We start from the raw sequence: 25,398 nt of genomic DNA on the forward strand, positions 1-25,398 counted from the left end.
TATATATGTATATACACACACATACATATATATACATATATATATGTGTATATATATATATAGAGAGAGAGAGAGAGAGAGAGAGAGAGAGAGATGAATTAAATATTAGTTATAAAGTGAAAACTGCAACACAATTCAACATCTAGCTAAAACAAAACTTCTGGCTGAAACAAAAAAACAGTATGTCCAGTACTGATGAGAATGTGGAAAAACTAGAAGTCTCACATATAACTGCAAACGGGAGTTTAAGCTGGTATATTATATTGAGTATACTCTTTGACAGCGTCTACTAAAGCTGAACATAGGCATACTCTATGACTTACTGAATTAATTTTCTATGGGTGCTGCAACAAATTACCATAAGCCTAGAAAATGGGGAGGGGAGGAAGGGTGAAGGGAGGGCAGGGACAAGGGGAAAAAACAAGAACCAAGACCTGTCATGTAAAGGTAGAAGATCCCAATAATGAACGTAACTGTACTGTATACCTAAAATGTACCAATAAACTCAATAAAAGAAAAAGAAAGCATGGTGAAATTCCTTCTTCCAACGAAAAGTATCTAAACACTAATTTGCTTTACTGTCCTCCAGGTTATATAAGTTTTTAGTACTTCAAAGATACTGACAGTTCATCTTGATTTTCAGTTTGACTGGAGAGATGACTAGGGGAGATAATTTCCAGGTGTGTCTGTGTGGGTCATGGGAGTGCGACCTTGGGGACTATTTCTGGTCCCTGGTCCTTGCTCCCCTAGGTGCTTCCCCTGCATGCTGCTTCCTGGGTACTCCAAGTGAGAAGCTTTCCTCCATGATGCCCTTCTGCACTGCAGCCATACACAGACTGAAAATTCTGAATCTGTGAGCCAGAACAAACTTTTTTACTTTAAATTGTGTATGTCAGGTTTTTGGTAGCAACAACAAAATGATCAATAATAACACTGCTCTAAAGCTTTCCCCCCACCTTTTTAAACAAGATGCAAATTTTCTTCTTTATGTCCAACAGGATGCTTAGGATGGTGCCTTACAAGCTCTTTAGAACTCTAGTGAAATACTTTAATTGCAGGGATAAAGATTCTAAAAGGTATCTTAAATGAGGATGCAAGTTTTTTTTTTTAAGTGTGTGGATTTGTATGTGTAAGTCATACATTAACTTTTAAGAAATATATGGAGTAACTTGCACATCATTCTAATTTAAAAAAACAAAACAAAACAAAAAAACCTGCAAGCTCGCGTTTGTGTAGGTTACTGTCCTGGTAGGAACATTTGACTCAACTATCACGTCGTTTTTAAAAGATAAAGGTAATGAGTTTTAGTAGTAAAGATTTCAAGCCTTAAACTTTTCTAACTCTTAAAACTTGCTGATCTTACTCATGCTTCTTTTAGTCACACCTGATTTTCCAAAGAATTAGAGATAATACTTTATTAGCAGTCTTATTTGTATGAACAACTTTCTTTAGGTGCATTGGTTTTGAGAGACTAATATTACATAAAGGGGTTTAAAAATTTTTTTAAATAGATGTAACTGTGTTAGATTTTTCAAGCATATTTCAATAGAAACATTTTTTTTTTTTTTTAGTGAATCCAGGGTCTTGTGCATGTTAGGCAAGTACACGCCAAGCCCTAAAAATACTTTCAAGTACTTAAGTTTGCACACAATGGCACTGCCATCTTTTCTTCTCTGAGTCCTTTCTTCTTCCTTTCTCTCCTGTCTACCAGTACTTACTGAAGCTCGATTATAGGCTAAGTACTCTTCTCGCCATTTGAGGACACTTCATGACCAAAGCAATACACCCTACCTTACAGAGTTTAACATTCTGGTGTGCTGGTGGTGTGTGTGGGAGGGGTCAGACTCTAGATTTTAAAAAAATAGAACATACTACAAAGTGACAACAGCAATGGTGAAAAGTATGATTACTTATGAGACATTCTGGGAAAATTATCAAATTACAGAAGAGAAATCCTGTTTGCATTTCAAAGAGCTCAAAATAGTAATGTTTATTTTCCTTGAGTCTGAAATGTTCTTTAAAATATGTATTATAAACTACCAAATTGCTAAATATTACTACCTGAAAAATATAATAGAAAAATAAGAGACAAAAGGCTTAGAAATAATTTTGGAAATAATCATGGAAGGGTAGGGGAAAGCTAATAAGGGAAAAGAAAAAAATATGAGAAAATGAAGAAATGCAAATGAAGTGTTTGTAAAGGGGGAGGGAGGAGGGTGTGAAGGGAGGACAGGGACAAGGGGAAAAATGAGAACCAAGACCTGTCATGTAGAGGTACAAGATGCCAATGATGAATGTAACTGTACTAAGACAGACAGAAAATAGGGTACCACAACAACCAATGCTGGTGCAACCAACAAAGGCACTGGTCCATCCAAACCAATGATTTCATCAGTAATCAACTGGGGTAAAAGTGAGCTATATGCAATGGTAGAACTACATGAGAAGATGTGCAGTCATGGGGTTTCTATGGAAAGAACAAGACAAAGCATTCTCAAATTAGGAACAGAAAAGACAAAATATATGGCTGTAATTAAAACGTGGTCCTTCTAGTAAGAAGGTTTTAGTTGTGGGAATGGAACTTGGGTGTGAGTTACTCTGACCTCAGCACTTGGCTTTGGCCAGACTTGTTTCTCAAAACAAGCCTGCACTGCTTATAGCCTGCTTTGGGCATAGTCAATATTGCAGTCTCCTGCAATATCTTCTAATAGAACATCTTTTTACTAAGCATGAACATGTCTAATCAGAAAGAACATGTTCCTAAGAAAATTCCCCTTTAGATATATTCTGCCAAAATATTACCTAGTCTGTTACACTGTTTGTAATCCTCAACTCTGCAGATGGTTACATTCCTTAATATTGCCTGTCTATAATTTTAAGAAGCATTACAGTATACTTCAGGGACTTTATTTGCTATAAAAATGGAGAATGCTTTATAAACAACTTACTATGGAGTTCTCCCAAAGGAAGTTATTAAAGTAATAATGCTTACAGAAGTAACAGAGTACTCTGAATGTGAAATATTAATGAGACTCTCTCCTAAAAATATTGTACTTCATCTCAAAAACTTCTTTGAATATAAAATCCACACAGACCCTATGACTTCAATTTAACCTTTATTTTTTGATGAAGACCCTATCTCCAAGTACAATGACATTGGGAATTTTGCACTTTAATATAGAAATCTGAAGATGTACACAAACATTTAGTACACAATGAGCATGTTTTAAATATTTTCAACAACTATTTTTTCTACCTTTCTCATTTTATCAATTCTGAGACAACCATTACATCTATGTAAGACTATTTTCTATGTTCCATAGGTACTGAGAGTCTGATCATTCTTAAAAGTTTATTTTAAATAATTTTTTTATTTTAAATAATGTCTATAGTTATGCCTTCAAGTTCACTGATATTTTTCTTCTTATGGTTGAATATGCTATTAGGAATAAAAATTTCAGATATTATATTTTTCCAATAGCATCATAATTTATGAAATAGTGACAAAGTAAGGAAGTGATTGGCTAGATTTGCACACTAAAATCAAACAGCACTGATGACCTAAATAATCAGGAAAATATATCTTTATATTAGAAGATTCAATATTAAGGTGTGATCTCATTACAAATTGATGCACAGAATCAATGCCATCCTACTCAAATTCTTAAAAGCAAATTTTTATAAGAATGACAAAGTGAATCTGAAATAAATATGGAAATGTGAAGACCTTAAAACAAAATTATTTTGATAAATAACAACATAGGAAGATCTACATTACTGTGATTAAAACCCTGTGATACAGATGTAGACATAATCAAGATTTTCACCAAAAAATGCCAAGAGGAGGCACGTTCTTTAAGAACCATACTCAAAGGAATAAGTAAGACACTTATACCACATATAAATACTGCCTCAAACTCAACTTCCTAAAACATCAAGAATAAAATATATGAAACACATTTCTCACTTTGGGCCAGGCAAATATTTTTAGGTTAAGAAAAGGTACATAATATAAAACAAAAATGTTAAGTAAAAACACCATTAAGAAAACAAAAGAGCAAATCACAGTGCGAAAACTAAGAAAAGACTTTGAACTTAGAATACACAAAGAACCCTTTAAACTCAATAATGGGAGGATAAGAATTATAATTTTTAAAAGGAGGACAGTAATTTGGACAAATAAAAAATAGGTTAGGTTATGTAGATGGCAAATGTGATCAACATCTGCTATTGTCTGAATGTTTGTGTCCCTCAAAATTCATAAGCTGAATTCCTTTTTTTTGGTACCAGAGATCAAATTCCGGTCCTTGTGCTTGCAAGGCAGGAGCTGGAACCACTGAGCTAATTCCCCAGCACCAATATAAGCTGAATTCTAATCACCAACTTGATAAGTATTAAGAGGGAATCTTTGTGGGGTGCTGAGTTAGGATCAACTAGCACCTTTACAAAAGAGGCTCAAAAAGCTCCCTTGTCCCTTCATCACGTGCTTCTCTACCATGGGAGGACAAAGCAACAATGCATCACCTGTGAAAAAAGAAATTGGTCCACACCAAATACCAAATCTGTTGGCACCTTGCTCGTGGAATTCCCAGCCCAAAGAACTGTGAGAAATGGATTTCTGTTGCTTATAGGTATCTTAAATGGCCTAAGAAAGCATCACTAGTTCTCACAGCTAATTGAAACCACTATGCAAAACAACTATATATCAACTAAAATAGCTAAAATTAAAATGACTAATAAATCATGGACTGACAAGAATGTAAAACAAATGAAACATCATACATTGCTGGTGGTTAAACATGCATTTTATCAAATGATTAGGAAATCTTTACGTCCTTGCACAAGATAATGAAAATATGTCTACACAAAAGACCTTTATTAAATACCCACGTGGTTTTATTAATAATAAACCAAAGCTAACAACCAAGTTTTTCACCAATTGGGGAAAGAGTAAACAAACTGTAGAATATATCCACACAATGGAATACTACTCAACAATAAAAAGGAAATGTACTACTGATATATGCAATTGTATGGATAAATCTTAAAATAATTATGATTCTAGTTTTAAGAAAATCTAGTACAAGCTACATTACAATGCTAAAAATCAGATCAAAAGACAGGTGCCAGGAGCCAATCCACCAGGATTAAAAGTAGTGGATTAACTGTAAAAGTAAAGAAGGAAAAATTTAAAGATGAGACAAATGTTCTATATTGTAGCTGTGATCATGATTATGTAAATGTAAACATTTGTCAAAACTCAGAGAATTTTATGCTTAAAATTGGTAACGTTTATACCATGCAAATTATAGTTCAGTAAAGCCAATAAAACCCAAGGAGATACATAGTATTTTCTTCCAAGATCAACTGGGTGTTAGGTACAAATAAACCAGTCTTAAATAAACCCTCGGATTAAGTTCTGTTTGGCCACTCACAGATAAAGACATCCTTTTTGAGTACTGCCTTACCACAGAGTTCATTAGAAATAGGAGCAAAGAGGCAGATAGAACTGTCTATTCAACTCTGGGTTCCCAGTGATTACATAATGTTTTATAGACACTACATCCTTTCGGTAAATATTTGTGAATAAAAATTTAAGTATATACAAAAAGCCTAGATACATTTAATGTTCTAACATTCAGCAATTACAGAAACATACTTATGTTAGCTGCTTTGCATATTTTACTAGTATTCTAAACTACCCTGTGCTATTATTTCAAGACATAAACAAGAAAGTTTTGTGGACTTTTAATTAGCAATGTATATTTATTAACTCATTTATTCATTAAGCATTCATCATTAATAATAAAAAACCCAGTGAAATCTTTGCATTTTAAAATCATGCAGTTAAAAATTAAAATAATTCTAAAGCATAAATTAAATTCTTCAAGATCAACTGCTTTACACACTGTATACTGGAAAAATTCACTGTACCAGACAATTTTATTCTAAATACTAATTATAAAACTGATTCTACAGCTAAGAGATCCTAGAGTAAATATCTAGAAAAATAACTAGCCAGTGTAAAAATAAGAATGCAGAAGCTGGGTGTAGTGGCACACACCTGTAATCCCAGCGCTTGGGAAGCTGAAGTAGGAGGATCGCTGTGAGTTTGAGAACAGCCTGGGCTCCATAGTGAGGTCCAGGTCAGTCTCAACTACATACTAAGACCCTGTCTCCAAAAACCAAAAAAACAAACAAAAAAACCAATACAGGGCTGAGGATTTAGCTCAGTGGTTCCGCCACCTGCCTGGCAAGCACAAGGACCTGAGTTTGATCCCCAGTCCAAAAAATAAAAAATAAAATAAGTAAATAAATAAAAAATAACAAGACAGTGTTTTATGAACCAATATAGGAAAACCTTTCTTGATATCAAAGTTTAAAGTAACTGAAAAATTTGAAGTGAATTTGCAAAATAGTAAACTTACAATTTGTTGCCATATGAAATTGAGAAGAAAGCGCCTGAGTAACTGAATTCCAAAATGTGTATAAAATGTCAGGCTGTCCATCCTGTGAAAAAACAAAAAGATGTTTTTATTTAAGAATATATAATAAATAACGTGTAACAATGACAATTTATTGAAATGAAAAAAGTGAGATATAAATAACAATGTGATTATTAAATAACTACATATACATATATATATACATATACATATATATAATATATATATATTATTAAATAACTACATATACATATATATATGTATATGTATATGATTTAAATTATGTCCCATGTTCAAGTGATCAGTGTCCTGCTCTGCCATTACTTGCTGCAGGATCTTGGGCAGCTGCTTAACCATTCTGCGCCTGCATCTCCTCATCTGTAAAATGGGGAAGGCAACCGTTTCTATGAGGATTAAAGAAGTTTAAAAAAACTCTTGGAACAGACAGGCTTTTGATGAATGTTAGCTATTACTACTATAATTATTATTGTTATCAGTACTTGATACATAGAAGGCCATTTGTGTGATCACAACAAAGTAATGGACAAAACATGCTCAGGTCAAGCAGTTTACAGGACATAAATCACTGTTACAAAAGAGAATGGCTGAAGACTAGATACAATTTTTAAAAAGCAAAAATGCTATTATTATAGAAGACTTTCATCTAACTTCAAACAAGTACTGTGATTTAGAAAGTAATTATTAAAGAGAAAAAGTAAATACTAATATAAGTATCACTTATTTTAAAAAGTTCTTTAACATTGTTAAAATGAAATGACACTGTCAGAAATTTTGATAAATATTTTAAGGTACTTGTACATGCCTAGCATTTATATCAAACTGCTAATATTACAATATATTTGAAATATAAAAAAGAACTTTATACAATGGTTCAAAGAAACAGTATAGAGTCTAACATTCAACTATTACTAGTTATAAAAATGAAATTCTAATTTTAATGTTGCAGGTGAAGAAAATGACCAATGTAAAACACCAATTTGTGATTGTTAAACCTATGCATACTTCCATTCTTACTATTGTTTACTTTAATAAGTGTTATCCCTTTGAATTGTCATGTGGAATTTGTGTATCATAAAGATAAATGACTGTTGAGTTCTTACACAATGATCACAAAATACACTCAGATTCCCAAGATTGTATGTATTATGTAATCTGTCTTAACAAGATGCTTTTTGTCATATTAAAGAAGTATAATATACCACATTAACAAAATAAAAGACAAAAACCACAAGGTATTTCAACTGATGTATAAAAAGCAGTTAACAAGAATTCAACACTCGAGGTGGGCATGATGGCACATGCCTGTAATCCCAGCACTCAGGAGGCTGAGGCAAGAGGACTGCCATAAGGAACAGGCCAGCTTGAACTTCACAGTGAGGACTTATACATTGAAAAACCACAAAAAGCTGCTGAAATAAAAACAACATAAAAAAATGTTCATGGTTTAGAAGACTTAAAATTGTTAAAACATCCATTCTACTGAAAGTGATCTCAATTAATGCAATCTCCATTAAACCTCGATGGTATTTTTTTTAGAGTAGTAGAAAAAAAGTCCTAAAACTCATAATAGAATTCTAAGAACTCCAACTAAATTTTTTGAGGACAATAAGTAAAAGTAGAGGCCTTATCTTTCTTGCCTCCAAAACATCAGTAATCAAAATAAAAGACTGGCATAATACAAACACATAGACTCATAGAACAGAATGGTGAATCCAGAAATGAACCCTCAAATATGTATGATCATATGATCTTTCATAAGGATACCAAGATTATACAATGGGGAAAGTATACTATCTTCAAGTAATGGTATCGGAAAAATTGTATACATACATGCAAAAGAAGGAAGTTGAACCCTTACCTTGTATCAAATAAAATGATAACTCCAAATGAATAAAAGATGTAAATGTAAGACTTTAAACTGTAAAACTCTTAAAAGAAAACATAGCAGAGGCCCCATGACACTGGATTTTACGATAATTATTAAAAATGAAACTGAGACAGTGGCAAGAAAAGCAAAAATATACAATAGGACTTCTTCAAACTTGAAACATTTCCTATTGAAAGCAATAAGGAACACAGCACAGGAAACAACCAAGTGAATGAAAAGGAAATGTGCAGAATGGGAGAAAATATTTGATAATCATATGCATGAGAAGGGGCTAATATCTAAATACATAAAGGAATCTTAGTACTCAACAACAAAAAATAGCCAAATTTAAAAATGAGCAAAGCCACTCAGGGTGACACACCCCTATAATCCCATCTACCTGGGAGGCTGAGGCCCAGATGATTTGTAAACCCAGCCCAGAAAATTTAGGGATTTAAAGTCATTGCCTCAAAGTAAAAAAAAAAAAAAAAAAAGGAGGGACAAAGGGAGGTTGGAGATGTAATTTGGTGCAAAGGCTCTGGTTCAATCCCTGGTATTACAAAATGGGGTTAAAGTAAACGGATATTCTCCAAAGAAACAAATGGGCAACAAACATAAAAAGATGCTCACCATCACTAATCACTAGAGAAATTCAAATCCTACTATCAAAAAAAAAAAATGGAGAAAAGAGCAAGTGTTGATGAGAATGTGGAGAAATTAACTCATGTGCTGCGGGAAGGAATGTAAAATGGTGGCATTATGAAAAAAAACAACAGGGTAGTTCTTCAAAATGTGGATGAACTCTGAAGACATATTGTTCAGGAAAATAAGCCAGTTGCCAAAAAGACAAATATGCCAAGATTCAATATATGGGTATCTAATAAGGCAAATTCCTAGGTGCAGAGAATATACTGGTGGATGTCAGGAGTTTGAGAAGGGATAAAAAAGTAGTTTGATATGTACAGTGTTGATTTTACAAGATGAAAAGTTTTAGAGACTTACTGTACAAAATACATTTAACACTATTGTACTTCATAATTATAAATGGTTAGGATGGTTAAGTGTATATTTTTTGCTATAGAAATATATTTTAAAACTAGTTTCTATGAATTTTTAAACATATAAGGAATGGATGTTACAGTTATTTTATTTCATTTTATGCCCTGAAATAAAGGTGCAGAGTTCCTTCTTGGAGACACAAGGGCATTTAATTCAACATTTTTCCCTAATATTAAATTATCTTTGTAATGCTGATATGAATCCTATTTAAGCACACGAAACAGATAATTATTTTAACAAACTATTAAAATCAATTTGCAGGCCAGGGATTGAGCTCAGCGGTTCGGTGGCCTGCCTTGCAAGCGCAAGGACCCGAGTTCGATCCCCGGTACCCACAAAAAAAAAAAAAAAAATCAATTTGCTTTCACATCTGAAAATTCTGTATTTGGATTCTTAAGCAACACTGGTCCTACTTTTTCTTTTGAGTACATGCATGTGTGTGTGCAAAAATATCTAAGCGTCTGCTTTGGAATTACAGTTATACATGCTCCATAAAATAAATTAGTTCTCTTATTTAGAAAAAGTTATCTTACTATATATTTGGGGACAGTATCACAGGCTGAGATATTTTCTCTACCCAAATTCTAAAGAAATTTCACTAGTCCAAACAAAAATAAAAATATTTTTAAAGCTAAGCTTTTGGTAACTGAAGAAAAAAAAATAAATGATTTATTTAAGAATTTGACTTAATTCTATTTCCCCACCAATTACCCCTGTCATTTCAAATCTCACATTTACAAAGAGAAAAGTTATGAGTCTATTCCATATACCATTGTCTTATCTGATAGTATTATTTCTCTTGCTTTCCCATGTATTCTTCCTATGTTGTTTGCTTTTTGATGTGACTTTTAAAAATAAAAAGTAATAATTTAATTCTATTTTTGAGTACAATTTTGTCATTTGATAAAAAATTATAATCCAAATTTGTTTAAGTAATTGGCTGTTCTTGCTTTCATCATCTCATTTTATGTTTTTTTTCTATTCCCTTTGTTTTGTGTTTGTTCTGTGAGGTCTTTTTGTTTGCTTTTATCTTCTTTCAAGGCTTGAGTGCCACAGACTCTGATTTTAATTCTATCAAATCTATCTCTGGTTTTATCCCAAAGACAATTTTAAGTTCATATGGTCTTATATTTCTCGCTTTTCAAAGGCAAAAATGAAAATAGCTTCTCTGAAGCTATTGTTAAGAGAAATTAAGGGGCTGGGGATTTAGCTCAGCGGTTCAGTGGCCTGCCTCACAAGCGCAAGGACCCAAGTTCGATCCCCGGTACCACACACACAAAAAAATAAAATAAAAGAAATTAATAAGTGGCCTGCCACAAGCGCAAGGACCCAAGTTCGATCCCCGGTACCACACACACAAAAAAATAAAATAAAAGAAATTAATTTAGAATTTTAAGCTTTAGGAATTCATACTTTAAATAAAAATCACTATTAAGATCTGAACATGCTGTTTCTTAGAAAAGTACTTCCATTACATCATACAGACCTTTAGTTTGTATATTAATATAGTACAGAGTGACAAGATGAGCCAGCAGTTGGGAAGACAAGAGAACCATCACCACAGGCACAGGTTATTGACAGCGATGGCTGCATAGCATGGGCCATGCTTAGCTACAGAGATTCCCTGCATAGGTATGAATTATAATTCTGATATCATTATAAATAGCACCTTTTAGAAGTTCATTTTATCTTACAACTATTCATTTCTGAGGGTAAACAAATCTACATTAAATATATTCTATTCTCCTAAGTGTAATCAACTACTCAAAGCTTTGTACATCATTAAACCCTGCACAGACTGTTATTGCTGTTTTTCTATTATTTTCTCATATTTCTTTTGGATGTGTTGGATCTATTCTTACACTTAACCATAAATTCCTTTGAGGCATATCATCTTTGTAACCCCACAAAATTACTGAAATAGATTTTTTTTTAGAAAATATAGGAATTTTTCAATTTTTAAGAATGCCAAAGAAGAAAATTCAAAATCTCTAACTCATCTTGGTATGGTGGATGTGTCCTCCAAAGTTCATGTGTTAGAAATGTGATCTCCATTGAAGAAGTTCAGAGTGAGCCCTTTAATAGGTGATTAGACTGTGAGGGCTCTGCCTTCATGAATACATTGGTTGTTATCATGGGACTAGGTATGTTATCTTCATAATTAGATCCCTGAAAAGAGGGTAATTCTGTCCATCTCCCCAGGGCCTCACCAGATGTGGGCTCCCTCGATTTGGGACATTCTAGCCTTCATTATGATAAGCAATAAATCTCTGTTCTATATAAAGGACATCATTTTTAGTATTCTACTATAGCAACACAAAAGAGACTAGGACACACTTTTTAAAAAAACAGTGCTGGGGATTCAACCTAATGCCTCATGCACGCTAGGCAAGAACTCTGCCACTGATAATACCCTTTCAAGAGAAAACTTTGGGTCCCAGATAATCTGCTTATTTCTTCCTTCTTAGTGATGTCTCTGCAAAAGTGCAAAGTCAGGTATGGTGGCTCACACCTGTAAACCCAGCACTTTTGTTTTGCATTTTGGTTTTTGATCTTAGATGGTAGGCAACTAAAAGAAAGGACAGGGAGACTGGTAATAAAGGAAAAGAGAGAAATGAGCAGATACAAAATTGAACACAAAGGTGTAGGAATGAACCTGAGAAAGAAGGTACTCTACCACTCCCTTTGAAACAGAAAGTACAAGAAGTAAGGATCAACAATACCATTTTTTTTGGTCCTTGATGAAGTGTTTCTAAGTCAGCATGGCTTACTGAGAAGAGAGATAGGAGAGAAGCCAAGGGAGCTAAGCTAAGATCAAAAGAAAAGAAGTTGTAAAAGACTTAGCAAAAAGTCTATGCAGAGATCTCTGTGGAGAGATCATGTTGTGAATAAGGAAGCCCGTAGACTTGATCAAAGACACCAAGTATATATGAATTTCAAATCAGTTCCTAATCATCCTCTGGATTCAAAGCAGAGAAATCTTGGCACAGCAAATACAAGACAAAGTAAAAAAAAAGATTCTCTCCTGAAAAATAGCCTTTAGGGGGAAATACTTTGCTATGTATGGTTATAAAAGATGTGAGATACAGAAATTAAATAGGAACTTCACAATGAATACCAGAGAGTAAAATTAAAACCTTATACAAGCAAAAGAGTTTCAGTTAAAATAAAAATATTGGCTTTTATGCATATTATTCAGAGAGAAAAGAAGAATATAAATGGTACAATGTAATTTTGTTTTAAACCACTAAGGCAGTAGTGGGAGATGGTAAAAAATAGATTTTATATTCAACTGAAGGTAGGACAGGTAGAACTTGTTAATATGTATACAGTTCAGTGGGAAGACTACAAAATGTTAACTAACAGAGGTCCCCTCTGGATGAAAGCATTAAATGTGATGTTTCCTTTGCTCCTTTTAATTTTTTAAAGGAGTAATATAGATAATCCAAATGTTAATTCTAGACAGAACAAGTAAATTCTTGAGGTAAAAAAATTCAGTAATAAAATATGTATGGTAAAAAATAAGTTCGTCTTCAAACTCAAGTCCTCAATCCCACACTGCACTGTCTCTAGACTGCTGTTACTCTACAGTGCTAAAAGACTTTAAAATCTTCTCCATGTGGTTTACTGTAATGTGCTTCAATCATTTTTCATTATCACTCTCCACAAGGAAAAAATTAAAGAATTAACCTATATACTTACACCAAATACTTATATAGTATGTATAGAGTATACACAAGTATATAAAACTATATAATAACTACATAATATATAATATTTAATTATATTTAGAGAATTTAAAGAACTTTTAATCTCTAACAAGAGAAATTAAATACTAAGGAATAATTTTATAGGACTCTGCTTTGGAGGCCATAAACCTATAACGTAAGACATTTTGTGGCCTTGCTCCAAAATAAAAACCAGAATGCTTTTTTCCCCTCTTGGGATCAATATTGCTCTTTCTTAGAATGATTGTTTACTGATATTTGAAAAATTCAATCAGTAAAATACTTTTCTTTTTGGTTCTTAAACTCTCATTCAAATTCAATTTATTATGAATCATACTTTTAAGACACTGTAGCCTTGGCTTTCCTCACCATTATGGTTTGTTTAAAATTATGTACAAGCATAATAAAAAATGTACAATATAAAATATACAAATTTTAGAAAATATACAGGTAGAAATTATACTACATTTCCCCATCTTCCATTTCAAAATGTATTTAATACTAGGAAAATGGGGCTCTATGTAAATTTCTTAAGTTGCAAATTCTTGGGGCTCTGTCTAAGCATTTTTTTTTTTAATCTAAGGGCAATTTCTCCATTATCTTGGATTTGGCTGCCATCTATAAGTACTGGGATTTTTTTGTTTTGTTTTGTTTTTTCCAGTACTGGGGATTGAACCCAGGGCCTCATGCATGTGATACAAATATTCTACCACTGAGCTACCATTTATAATTCATTTCTCTCAAATTTATGTCTCTATTTCGGGTCTCTCTTCTAAGTTTCAGGTCCCTGTTAACTACCTAAATGACATGTGTACTCAGATGTCACATGAGCACCACAAGCCAGCATACGCAATACAGAGCTCATCACCATTCCTCTTAAATGTGCTACTCTATCACTGTCCCATGCGAAAGTCATTCTATCTACCAGAAACCTTTTATGTCATCTTTGAACCCTTCTCCATCTCACTTCTAATCAACTGTTAAGATCTGCCTTACCTTCTGAATCATTCTCAAGTCATTTTCACTGCTACCAACAGGAATCACTGTTATAGACAGAGTTGTTTCCCTTTAAAGTTCATATTAAGTTCTAGTCCCCAGAACCTCAGAGTGTGGCTATATTTGGAGACAAGTTCTTTAAAGAAGGAATTAAATTAAAATGAGGTCACAGTAGGGGGTAAGTCTAATGTGACTTGTAAGAAAAAGAAATTTGTGCACAAACATCCAGAAGGACAATAATAAGGTGAAGCTAAAGAGAGAGGCCTGGAAGAAACCCTTCCCTCACAGCCCTCACAGTCCTCACAGGAACTTATCCTCTTAACACCCTCCTCATAGATCTCTGAACTCTGAGCTGGGAAAAAAATAAACTTCTGTTGTTTAATCCAACTAATTTATGCTATTTCATTGCAGCACTCCTAAGCAATGTAATACAATCACCCTGACTTTTTTTTGAACTACTGCCCAACTTTCCTCTATATTTGGCACCCTCCAATCCATCACTTGGCACCCTATAATCTTCACTGTAGTGAAGTTCACCCCATCTTTGCAGTTGTATGATCGTATCACTTGTGCTAAGAAAAGTCTGAAATATTTAATATGATATATAAGCTCTCCTGGCTTCTATAGCTACATTTTATACTGTTCTTTCCTTTCCAGCCACACTGGCCTTGTGTTCTCAAAACAACAATGTTCCACCTTTTTTGCATAGTTCTTTCTTTCATCAAGCTAACTCCATTCATCATTTGCATCAAGCCTTTTTAAAAGTCACCTCATAAAGTCAAAACATTACATATTTCTACAGACAAAGAACATCTCCATAAACTATTACAATTATAATTGATCCCTTAAATACAGACAGCCCCTCACTCCTGATGATCCTATAAATGACTTTTTGATTTTACAATGATTAAAACTACTAAAAGTGCAGTACTTAGAACCCATTATAATCCACTAATACAAACACATACACACACATAGAACTATTTCATAATGCAGAGTTGTAGTATGATATATTATTCCTCCTCTCAAATATAAATACATGTTGAGCTCTGTCATATGAATTTAATGAGAACATAAGTATAAATATCCAAATTCACATTCATTCTTCATCTGCTCTCATACAGAAACATACACACAAAACCATCGATCTTAGCATATGTATTCTGATTCCCACCAATACTGAGGTTCTTAATAATTTCTAGTTAGGTGTTGAAGAGAGCAAGAAAATTAAATTAACAAGAAGTACTATAACACTTGCTTTAAAATATCAACAAATAAGCATCCTGTGATAACACTCCCTGCAGTCAATATAAATGATGATATGCAAAAACTACATAAAATTATTTTTGAACTAGGTATTGTTTTGTTTCTTTCCCATCCTTTTTTTTTTTTTTTTTTTTTTTTTTTTTTTTTGGTACTGAGGATTGAACTCAGGACCTTCTGCCTGCAAGGCAGGTTGTGGAACCACTAAGCTAAATCCCCGGCCCTCTCCCATTTTTTTATCAAAGAATAAATAAATACATATTTGGCTTGCTTTCTTGCTTTCAAAAATGGACAGGAACTGAAACAGTAAAACAACTGAACAAATAAAATAGTATATTATGAAAATTAAATGATGTCAGCAAGATGGAGCAATAAGGAAGCCCAAGACACATCCCTTCACAGAAACACCAACCTAACAATAGCATGTTGCCCCAAAGCCTGAGAACTGCAGAGACATTCAAAACACTAAAGTACTCAAGAGCAAACTGAAAACAAAGAACACTTACATGAAATGCGGGAAGAAAACCTGTTTCATTTCTACATGTCAGATCCTCTCCCAAACAAGTACAGCTGGCATTTGAGAGGAAGAGTTCAACTAGTACCATCTCCCTTGAGAATGATAAAACTGGATCATATGTCTAGTGTGCCCACTTTTCAGGAAGTGACCCAAAGGACTAGTTTATGTCTCATCTAATTTAAAGTGCTGACTGGAAACAGGCAATACTTTGGATGTCTGGAGACCTCTGGGAAAAAGGGAGACAAGTAGCTCATTACAGTGCCAGAGAACTTGTAGTGCCATAGAGAGAAACCTACAGAGCTTGCTAGAGTGGGGAGAAAGTGTCCAACTGGTGCCTTCTCTTACAGAATAGAGAGCAGTACAGCACTGGCACTGTGGTACGTGCCTGCAATCCCAGGCTAAGGCAGGAAAACTGCAAGTCTGATCCTAACCTGGCAATTTAGTGACTTAGCAAGACTTTGTCTCAAAATTTTAAAGGGATGTAGGTCAGTGTGAAGAGCCTGAGTTCACTCCCTAGTATCAAAATGGATAGATGGAGGGATGCCTGGGTGGGAAGAAGGCAGGTGGGTGGATGGATGAACAGATGGATGGATGGATGGATGGATGGGCAGAACATGCATCAGAGTTAGCAAAAAGAAGGAAATAATGATTATAGCAGAAATGAAACACAAATTAGAAAAATAGAAAATCATGAGTTAGTTCTGAAAATGACAAAATGGAAATAACAGTCTAAGATGCAACAAATTCAGAAGGAAAAAAAGAAACATTACAACTAATGCCACAGAAATAAAACACACTGTAAGAGACCATTATGAATAATTACCATGTACCAATAAGTTGGATAAGCCAGAAGAAAGGGATAAATTTCTAGAACAAGAATGAATCAAGAAATAAAAAATCTGAACACAGAACTACAAAGATATTGAATCAGTAGTCAAAAATCTTCCTATAGACAATCCAGGAATGGAGAGCTACAATATAAAATACTACTAGTCATTTAAAGATCAAGTAAAACCAATTCTTCTCAAACTCTTGGCGGGGGGAACAGGAAGAACAAATCCAAATATATTCTATGAGGCCAACAAAACTGACTCCAAAAATCAGATAATACTACTACAAAAAAAAGCACAGGCCAATAATCCTGATCAATGCTGATATAAAACCCCTCAAAAAATACAAGTAAACTGAGTTCAACTGAATATGACAACAAACTAAAAGGATTTAAACCATAGCCTAGTGGAATTTACTGCTGCAATGCAAAGATAGTTCATCATACAAAAATCACTCAATGTAATAACACCACATTGACACAGTGAAGAGTTGAAAACCACAAAATAACTTGAATTGATACCAAAAAAAGGAAAAAATTCAACACCCATTCATGCTAGAAATATTTCACAAATAAGGTATTATTCAACATACCAAAGACCATATGTAAAGACCATGACTAAACTTAAAGATACTTCATCATTAGGTTTTTGTTAGCATTATCAATTTAAAATTTGCTTGTTTTCCAGAAATTTTTATCATGGTGAATTTTGTGAAATAAATGTTCTGTACCTATTGATATGTTATATTATTTTTACACACTCATGAACTTTTAATACTGGTTTCTTTATAAGACTTTATGAAGGTTCTTTAAAGGTTACGAAAATATGGAAGATGTCTTCTAATTCTATTTTAACAGTGTTGTAGTTACGATTTTCTGAAAATGCGTTCCTTTCTACCTGTTTTAAAATGAGTTGGCATGAAGTTTTTCTTAGTATTCTTATCTTTTATTAATCCAGAAGTTTGATACAATTATAAATTTTTAAAAAGTAATTGATAGCCCAAAAATTCCATTCACTATTTGTTCACTCAGATTTACCACTTGTTAATAGTAAGCCAAATTTAAGTTAGCATTCTCATTTTTTTCCTCTATGAAGAGTGAGTACTCATTTTGGCTCTCTAACAATTGATCTCCTAGTAATAAACATATCCTCCTGTAAAAATATAGTACTGTTCCTAAAATCAGTATTTTAAACAATGTTCAACTCCCACTGAACTGCATATTACTAATACAGAGAAGTACAGAAGAGTTTTGTATATAGTACCAAACTGTACATATACATACTGTAAATACATGAATTAGACATTGCTAAGATAAAAAAGTATGACTTTTTATTCTGTAATCTTGCAGAAAATAACTTATTACCTCAAGTAGCTTTTTCTGAACACTCTATTATGTTTTCTAAATAGATCATCACTTTACCTATAAAGAAAGTTTTACTTCCCCCGCTGCCACCACCGCCTGCTTCTCCTCCTCCTCCTCCTCCTCCATTTTTTATACCAAGGATTGAACTCAAGGCCTTGAGCTTGTGAGTCAGATGGTGGAACCACTGAGATAAATCCCTGGCCCTCCTTCCTTTTTTCTATACTGAAAGTCTTTTGTTTTCCTTTTCTATATATAATGAACCTAGGTTAAACCTACCTGCTGATTTTATTTAATTCAATGAATTTATTTTATTTCCTAAACATTCTATTTAGTTCTTGTTTATCAGTTTCTCATTTTTATAGCAGCCCTCAAAGTATTCTGCATATAGATATTTAGCTATTGTAGATTATTTATCAGATAGCATTTTAAATATTATAAATCCATTTTGTCTTTTTTTTTGCGGGGGTACCAGGGATCCAACTTGGGACCTTGCGCTTGCAAAGCAGTCCCTTTTGTCTTTGAGAAGAGTCTAAAAGCTGTTTCACACTGTTTTTATTTTTCTTGCTGTCTCTTGTTTATAAAATTGGTAATTTTTAGTATGAGCTCAATACTGGCTGACCTCAATATAAGGAGAAAATCTGATGGCTAAAATGCTTTCCTCCATAGAGGAACTGCCCTGGATTCTTGGGGAGCAAAAACATTTTTATCAACCAAAGACCACATTCACCACTGTCACAGATCTTCGCTGAATACAGGAACCTTCTTTTCTTCCTCCCTCCCTTCTGTAGTGGTAGAAATGGAGCCAACGGCCTCACATACTGATACAAAAATGATTAAGTTCATTTTTCCATCTTGGTAGAACTCCTATAGTCTAGAGTGCTGATCTCACCAATGATATGGACAAAGAAACTTCATTTTTTACATTTACTTACAGTTATAAATCTCCCTACTGTTTCAACTGGTTTATCTATATACACATTTGTATTTCCTCCCAAGACTCTCTTAGTTTGGCAACCATGGCAGTATATTAAAAATTTTGTCTATGTATATACCTATATTTGTTTATACTGTAGTGACAAGTTCCTTAAGACTATCTGGGCACTGTACAAGTACAAGTGGAAATCATCTAACCTTTACAAATAAAGACTATTTATTGATAATACATGACTTTAAAATCTAGCTGGCTTTATTGTTATTCAGTCAAATGGAGATGCCACAGAGAGATGAGTTCAATATTTCACTCATACATAATATTAGAAAGATTTCAAATTTGGATACCCTTAAAATTTTCTAGTTAGAGTTTTTAATTGTTATCAAATCATTTGATCTGTCTAAAAGGGCAAAAGAAAACATGCTTTTCCACAGTTAAAATTCTCAATAGTAGTACAGCTGCTCAAAGTACTGAATATATCCCAAATTTAGCTTAATGCATCATACACACATGATTACAAGATTCTGTTGGATGATAAAAATTGCTGGCTTAGAAAACGAAAGTATCATATCTACTCTCCCACACAAAACTAAACTGGCTTAATTTTGTTGATGATAATCTACATGTCACTATATGGTTCCAGCATAATTATCAATAATTTGCCACACTCACCTTTCAAGCAAAGTGTTACACATAATATTGATGATTACATATCAATACTAGAACTCTAAACTGGCTTTAAAAGATATAAAAACTGAACTTGTAGTATCTAATAATCAGCCTAAAATTCTCATTTAAAATTGAAAGTGTCATAAATAATATGAATCGATAGGTATTTTGAATGCATCTTTCCAAAATGACCTGAAGAAAACAAGCTAATTTTGCAAGTTATCCAGGGCATTTACTAAATTAAACAAAAGCAGAATTAGTTACTTCAATTACAGAACAGCTTTCAAAGGATTTATATTTAAACTAAAATACCTGTAGGACTTATAATATTTGATATAATTAGTGAATATTTTATAATCAACCCATTTGTCTTATTTATACTGATAAATTCTCTATAACATGATGGACATCTACTAAGAAACCTTCTCAAGTAATTAAACATTACAAAAACTATCATTATGTAGGATTTTTTTTTGTCCTGAGAATGACTATGAATACTAATACATACCATTCTGTCATCTAAAATCAAATAGCAAAGGCATATATGGTAATATTCAATTGAAAATTAAAACTTTAAAGTAATCCTCAATTTTTTAATAAAATATAAATGCATTAGTAAATCTCGTAAGACTTCAATGAACGCAATTAAATAAGGAAATCATTTTCACTGTTTTTATGGATACAAATGACCTATCGTAAGGAGGTAAACAATTTTGACATGTTCAGGATAAATACGTAATACGATCTTACTTAAGGAAACATGAGCAATGAGTACTCCACATGAACAATACGCAGGCATTGGACCTTGCCCCACAGAGCCTTTCCTGTTGCTGATTTTGCTTCATATCCTTTTACTGCAGTAAATCATAGGTATAAGGACACCTCTAGGCCAGGGCTATGAATCTTAATCACAGAACTTGGAGGTGATCTTGTAGACTTTCAACGTAGTAATGTGAAATACTACAAATTGGGAACTTACATGTGAAGTTACCTATATAATGATGCTGGAAATAGATTTTTTTTTTTCCTTTGGAGCACCAGACATTAGGATTTGATGGCAAATCAATAATTATTAATTGCTGTACTAATAATTATAAAAATATGCAAAAATAATGAAGATGATATTGAATCAGGGATCCCTGCACTTCGAAGGAATTTTGACAGCCTATGAAGTTATGAGATTGGAGAATGATATAAGGGACATTTCAGAACATGGAAAACAAATACAGCAACATGCTTTATGTGAAAAATTAACAACAGAATGGGTCTTTCAGACTTACAAGAATAAATTATAATGACTGCTATTTACATTTCTTATTTGCCAAACATCCACATCTTAATTGTCTAGTAGAGCTGTGAAAAACATTATAAGCAATCATTTCTGTGATAGAAAATAGGAAATTAGTAGTGCATTTCAAAAATTAGTCCATAAACATCTAGTACAAAAAATATGCTTGCTTTCATATTCCTAGGAAAGCTTATAGTTGTCAATAAATCTCCCTACTGAATTTTGACATGTATCTATTCTGTAACGCAGTCACACAAAGGAACCTGTCTTGTATCTTCATATTTTCTGTAAGAAATATGTAAAATGTTTTCACTTAAACATACCTTAACTATTTCTTCAATGAAACAAATGTGAGAAACAGGATCTCTCTTCTTGGTTAGTACTTTTTGTAGATGCTGTACCTAAAGAGGGGCAGAAGATAGATATATATAATAAATATGTATTTAAATGAAACAAATGTAAGTCTCAGGTGCCAGGGAAAGCAAGGTGCATTTCAAGAACTACTACATAAATAATATTTGCAAGGGAAAGTAAAATAGAACATTTATGTACATTATGAGAAGTCTACAGAAGTATTGTGAATGTTCAGAGTTACACTATTTAGGACAACCAGGAATCAATTCATAATTAATGGTCTTTTTACCCCCTGAAATATTCACCTGTCCACAAACAGCACAGATATGATCCATAAGTTTCTCCATATTGGTCCAAAGAGAAGCACGAAAAGCTGCAGTATTTCCTGGGGTTGGCATGGTAGATCGTCCAGGACCCCCTGGTTATAAGAGACAGAGGAAATATGAAAAATAAAATTTTCCAAATGTAGCAAAATATACTCTATTCTAAAAAGCATGCAAAAGACTATAAATGAGAAGTTATATTTTAATGGAATAATTTCTTAAAACTAATATATAATTTGTGTTTAAGGGAAACATCACACACACAACACACATATGTACACACAGACATAACAGACACACGTTGATGAAAGACAAAGTGCACTTAAAATGCTTTCCAAAAAAGAGGATAAAGGAAATAGAACGAGGTGTGAGGTACATGGATTATAGTGAGTCTTCCTGACTGAAACAAATACTCTACAATATTCTAAAATATTCTGTGTCCACATGAATTTTTTTTTTTTTTTTTTGAGACAGGGCCTCTTTATGTAGTTCAGGCTGATCTTGAACTCACTATGTAACCCAGCCTGGCCTTGAACTCACTATGATTCTCCTGCCTCAGACTCCCAAGTACTGAGATCACAGGTGTGTGCCACCACACTCAGCTCCCATGAACACTTTGCATACTTCAAAAACAAATTTTAAAAAATTTTTTGAGACAGGATTTCACTATGTAGTTCAGGCTGGCCTTAAATTTTCTATGTATGGCCTCAAACTCATGGAGATCCTCCTGCCTCAGCTTCTTGAGTGCTGGGACTATAGGCATGAGCCACTCACTATGCCTGGCAAGTTTAAATAGAATAAAAAATACTACAACTGAATACAAACAAATATGGAAACAATAAAACAAGATAATAATACAACCTGGGGGGACTTAGTAATTTTTAAACACAGGAAACTAATTTTAGTCATACAGCTGATTGGAAAAAAAAGAAATTATAAGCTTAATAGATATATTGCTGCTTGTGGTAATGATATAGTAATACTGCAAATAGTGTAGCCATGTTTTAAAATACAGCAAGCAGAATCAAGGTATAAATATGTCATGGTAATTACAGATATTTCCCATCTACTGGAAAATTAGAGTTAATGACTCCTCAACAGTAATAAGCAATACAGAATTCAAATCTTGATATTTTTAAGTACCATGTATCAATTCTCTTTAAGCTTAACTGAGGGAAAGAGAGATTTCATATCTGGAATAATGAAAATACAAGGTGAAACTGGTACATATTGTCCAGAGAGTAAGGAAGTATTCAAAGACAAATGGGAAACGTAGACAGGATACATGAATTTGACTGTCATGGGCTATAAAACAAACGGGAAAATCTGGCCATCCAAAATAATACTGAAAACAGATTATAAAACAACAATCAACAACTCATAACTTCACAGTGAAAATTGTGAACATATTCACAAAATGACAGAAACTGCTCTTTGCACAAAAGTAACCACTAATTAAATACAGAAAGAATGAAAAAATTATGAGGTTGCAATTTTGCAACAATTACTATAAGAATTAACCAAGGGAAAGATTATGAATGAATATCAAAGTTCTAGGGAACGAGAAATTCATGTGGTCTTAAAGTATACGCCATTCAATTACTAATTATAAAGGAAATACTTTAATAAGGACAAATCTGATATACATATTATAGTGAAGTGATCCCATTTAGCATCAGCAATAATGGGACAAACTGACATTACTTTTTTGTTTTCCAATGTACAATAGTCCCTGTCTTTGGTTCACTTTCTGTGGTTTCAGTTACCAATAATCAACTGTGGTCTAAAAATACTAAATGGAAATTTCTAGAAATAAAAAATTCAAAAGTTTTAAATTGGGTGCCATTTTGTGTAGCATGATGAAGTCTGTGCTATTCTGTTGTCTAGTGTATTCATATTGTAATATGCTATTCTCCCATTAGTCAAGGCATCTTGCTTATCAGATTAGCAGCAGCAGCATCTCAGGCCTTGTGTTCAAGTAGCCTTTATTTTATTTAAAAATGGCCCTGGGGAGCATGAGTAGTGATGTTGGCAATCGTATTACAGCACATTGTTATAACTGTTCTATTTTATTATTAATTGTTGTTAATCTCTTACTAGGCCCAAATTACAAATGAAACTTTGTTATAGGTGTGTATTTGTAGGAAAAAAAAATAGTGTATGTAGAGCTTGGTATTATACGTAGTTTCAGATATCTACTGGTGCTATGGTTTAGTTCTCAATGTTCCTTCAAAGTCTCATGCAATCACATGTGGGGCTTTTGGCAGGTGACTGGATCATGGGGGTGTGAATCATCACTGGACTAACCCACAGATAAGTTTATAGCTAAAGGTGATGTTGGAAGGCAGAGTCTCGTAGGAAGATTTGGGTGTCTGGAGGCACGGCTCAGAAGTGTGTATCTCCCTTCCTAGGTACTCCCTTCACTCTCTGCTTCCCTACCACCAAGACACGGCATAAGCAGCTCTCCTCTGACCATACCCCTCTGCCATACTGTGCAGCCTTGGAGATGGCTAGCCAAGCAAAGACTGAAACTTCTAAAATGTGAGCCAAAATCAACCTCTTCTTTAAGGTACAGATGCTGGGTATTGTGTCCCAGTGATGACGAAAGTGACTAAGACAACGGGGGTCTTGGAACATATAGATGACTGTAAAGAGAAATACACATTACTTTACTACCAGTATGGTCACCATGAGCTGAACCATGAAGACACAATGAGACAAATCCAGATTAAGAGGTTCTCCAAATATATTAAATAATCAAAAGGCCTATGTGTGATTAAAGGATGGTAGAGAGAAAATATAACCAATAGAAAAGCATGATTCCTGACTGGTTCCTCTTGGGGGAAACCCAGCTAAAAAGAACATTTTGAAGAACAACTGAAAATTTTTGGATAGGGATTAGTATTAAATAATATTAACATGCTTAAGGGGTAGATAAAATAAAATAAAATTTATAAATAAATAAATATTACCCTATCACTGCTAAATGTCTTAAGAGTGAGAAGCCAGGAGTGATGCTGCATGTCTGTAATCCCAGCATTCAGGAGGCTGAGGAAGGAGGATTGCCAAGAGTTCAAGGCCAGCCTGAACTACACAGTGAAACCCTGTCTCAAATAAACAAACAAACAACCCAAAACAAAAGATAAGAATGTTTGTGAATGTTCTTGTATTTAACAAAAACACACAAAGCTAAATAACAAATTTAATCTCTAATTGTAAGGCACAGATATCAGTCCAAACTAAGATTAAAAAGCAGGCAGAATAGCCAGTGTGGTAGCGCACGCCTGTAATCCCAGCACTTGGGAGGCTGAGGCAGGAGGATCGCTGTGAGTTCTAGAACAGCCTGGGCTACATAGTAAGTTCCAGGTCAGTCTCAACTACATAGTGAAACCCTGTCTCAAAAAACAAGAACAAAAATATAGGACATTCACCAAAAAAGCAAGTATCTGTGTGTGTGATAAACAGATTTGCCTTAGAATTCTCTAATACGTGTGCTGTTAGAAGGGACCAACCCTATTTCCCTGGATTCATCTTTCAAGTGGGGAATTCAGTAAACATAAGGTTCCTGCCTTCTCTCCCTGTCTCTTACTCACTTTCCCCATGTGCAAACAAGTGACTTGCTGAGTGGTAACTGGGGGTAAAGAACTGAGCCTGTATCATCTCTTCCTGATTCTCTCACCAAAGCATTCTGTGTACAGAAGGTGCATTCTGACTTACACTCTACCAGGGTAAGTACAGCAGG

At 33.7% G+C, this 25,398-nt stretch overlaps 1 protein-coding gene across 1 annotated transcript in view; it reads right to left on the bottom strand.

The window, feature by feature from the left end:
• Cog5 (component of oligomeric golgi complex 5) overlaps nucleotides 1-25,398 on the bottom strand; it is a 275,944-nt gene that overhangs the window by 85,193 nt on the left and 165,353 nt on the right. The window contains exons 9-11 of the mRNA XM_033756778.1: nucleotides 21,639-21,751; nucleotides 21,303-21,380; nucleotides 6,429-6,510 (exon numbers count right to left, since the gene is read on the bottom strand). Of these exons, the coding sequence (XP_033612669.1) occupies nucleotides 6,429-6,510; nucleotides 21,303-21,380; nucleotides 21,639-21,751 (273 nt within the window). The remainder of the gene's footprint in view (nucleotides 1-6,428; nucleotides 6,511-21,302; nucleotides 21,381-21,638; nucleotides 21,752-25,398) is intronic.

Source organism: Fukomys damarensis, unplaced genomic scaffold (genome assembly GCF_012274545.1).
Source record: "Fukomys damarensis isolate Sample0158 unplaced genomic scaffold, DMR_v1.0_HiC HiC_scaffold_4, whole genome shotgun sequence".
In the NCBI taxonomy this organism is placed as follows: domain Eukaryota; kingdom Metazoa; phylum Chordata; class Mammalia; order Rodentia; family Bathyergidae; genus Fukomys; species Fukomys damarensis.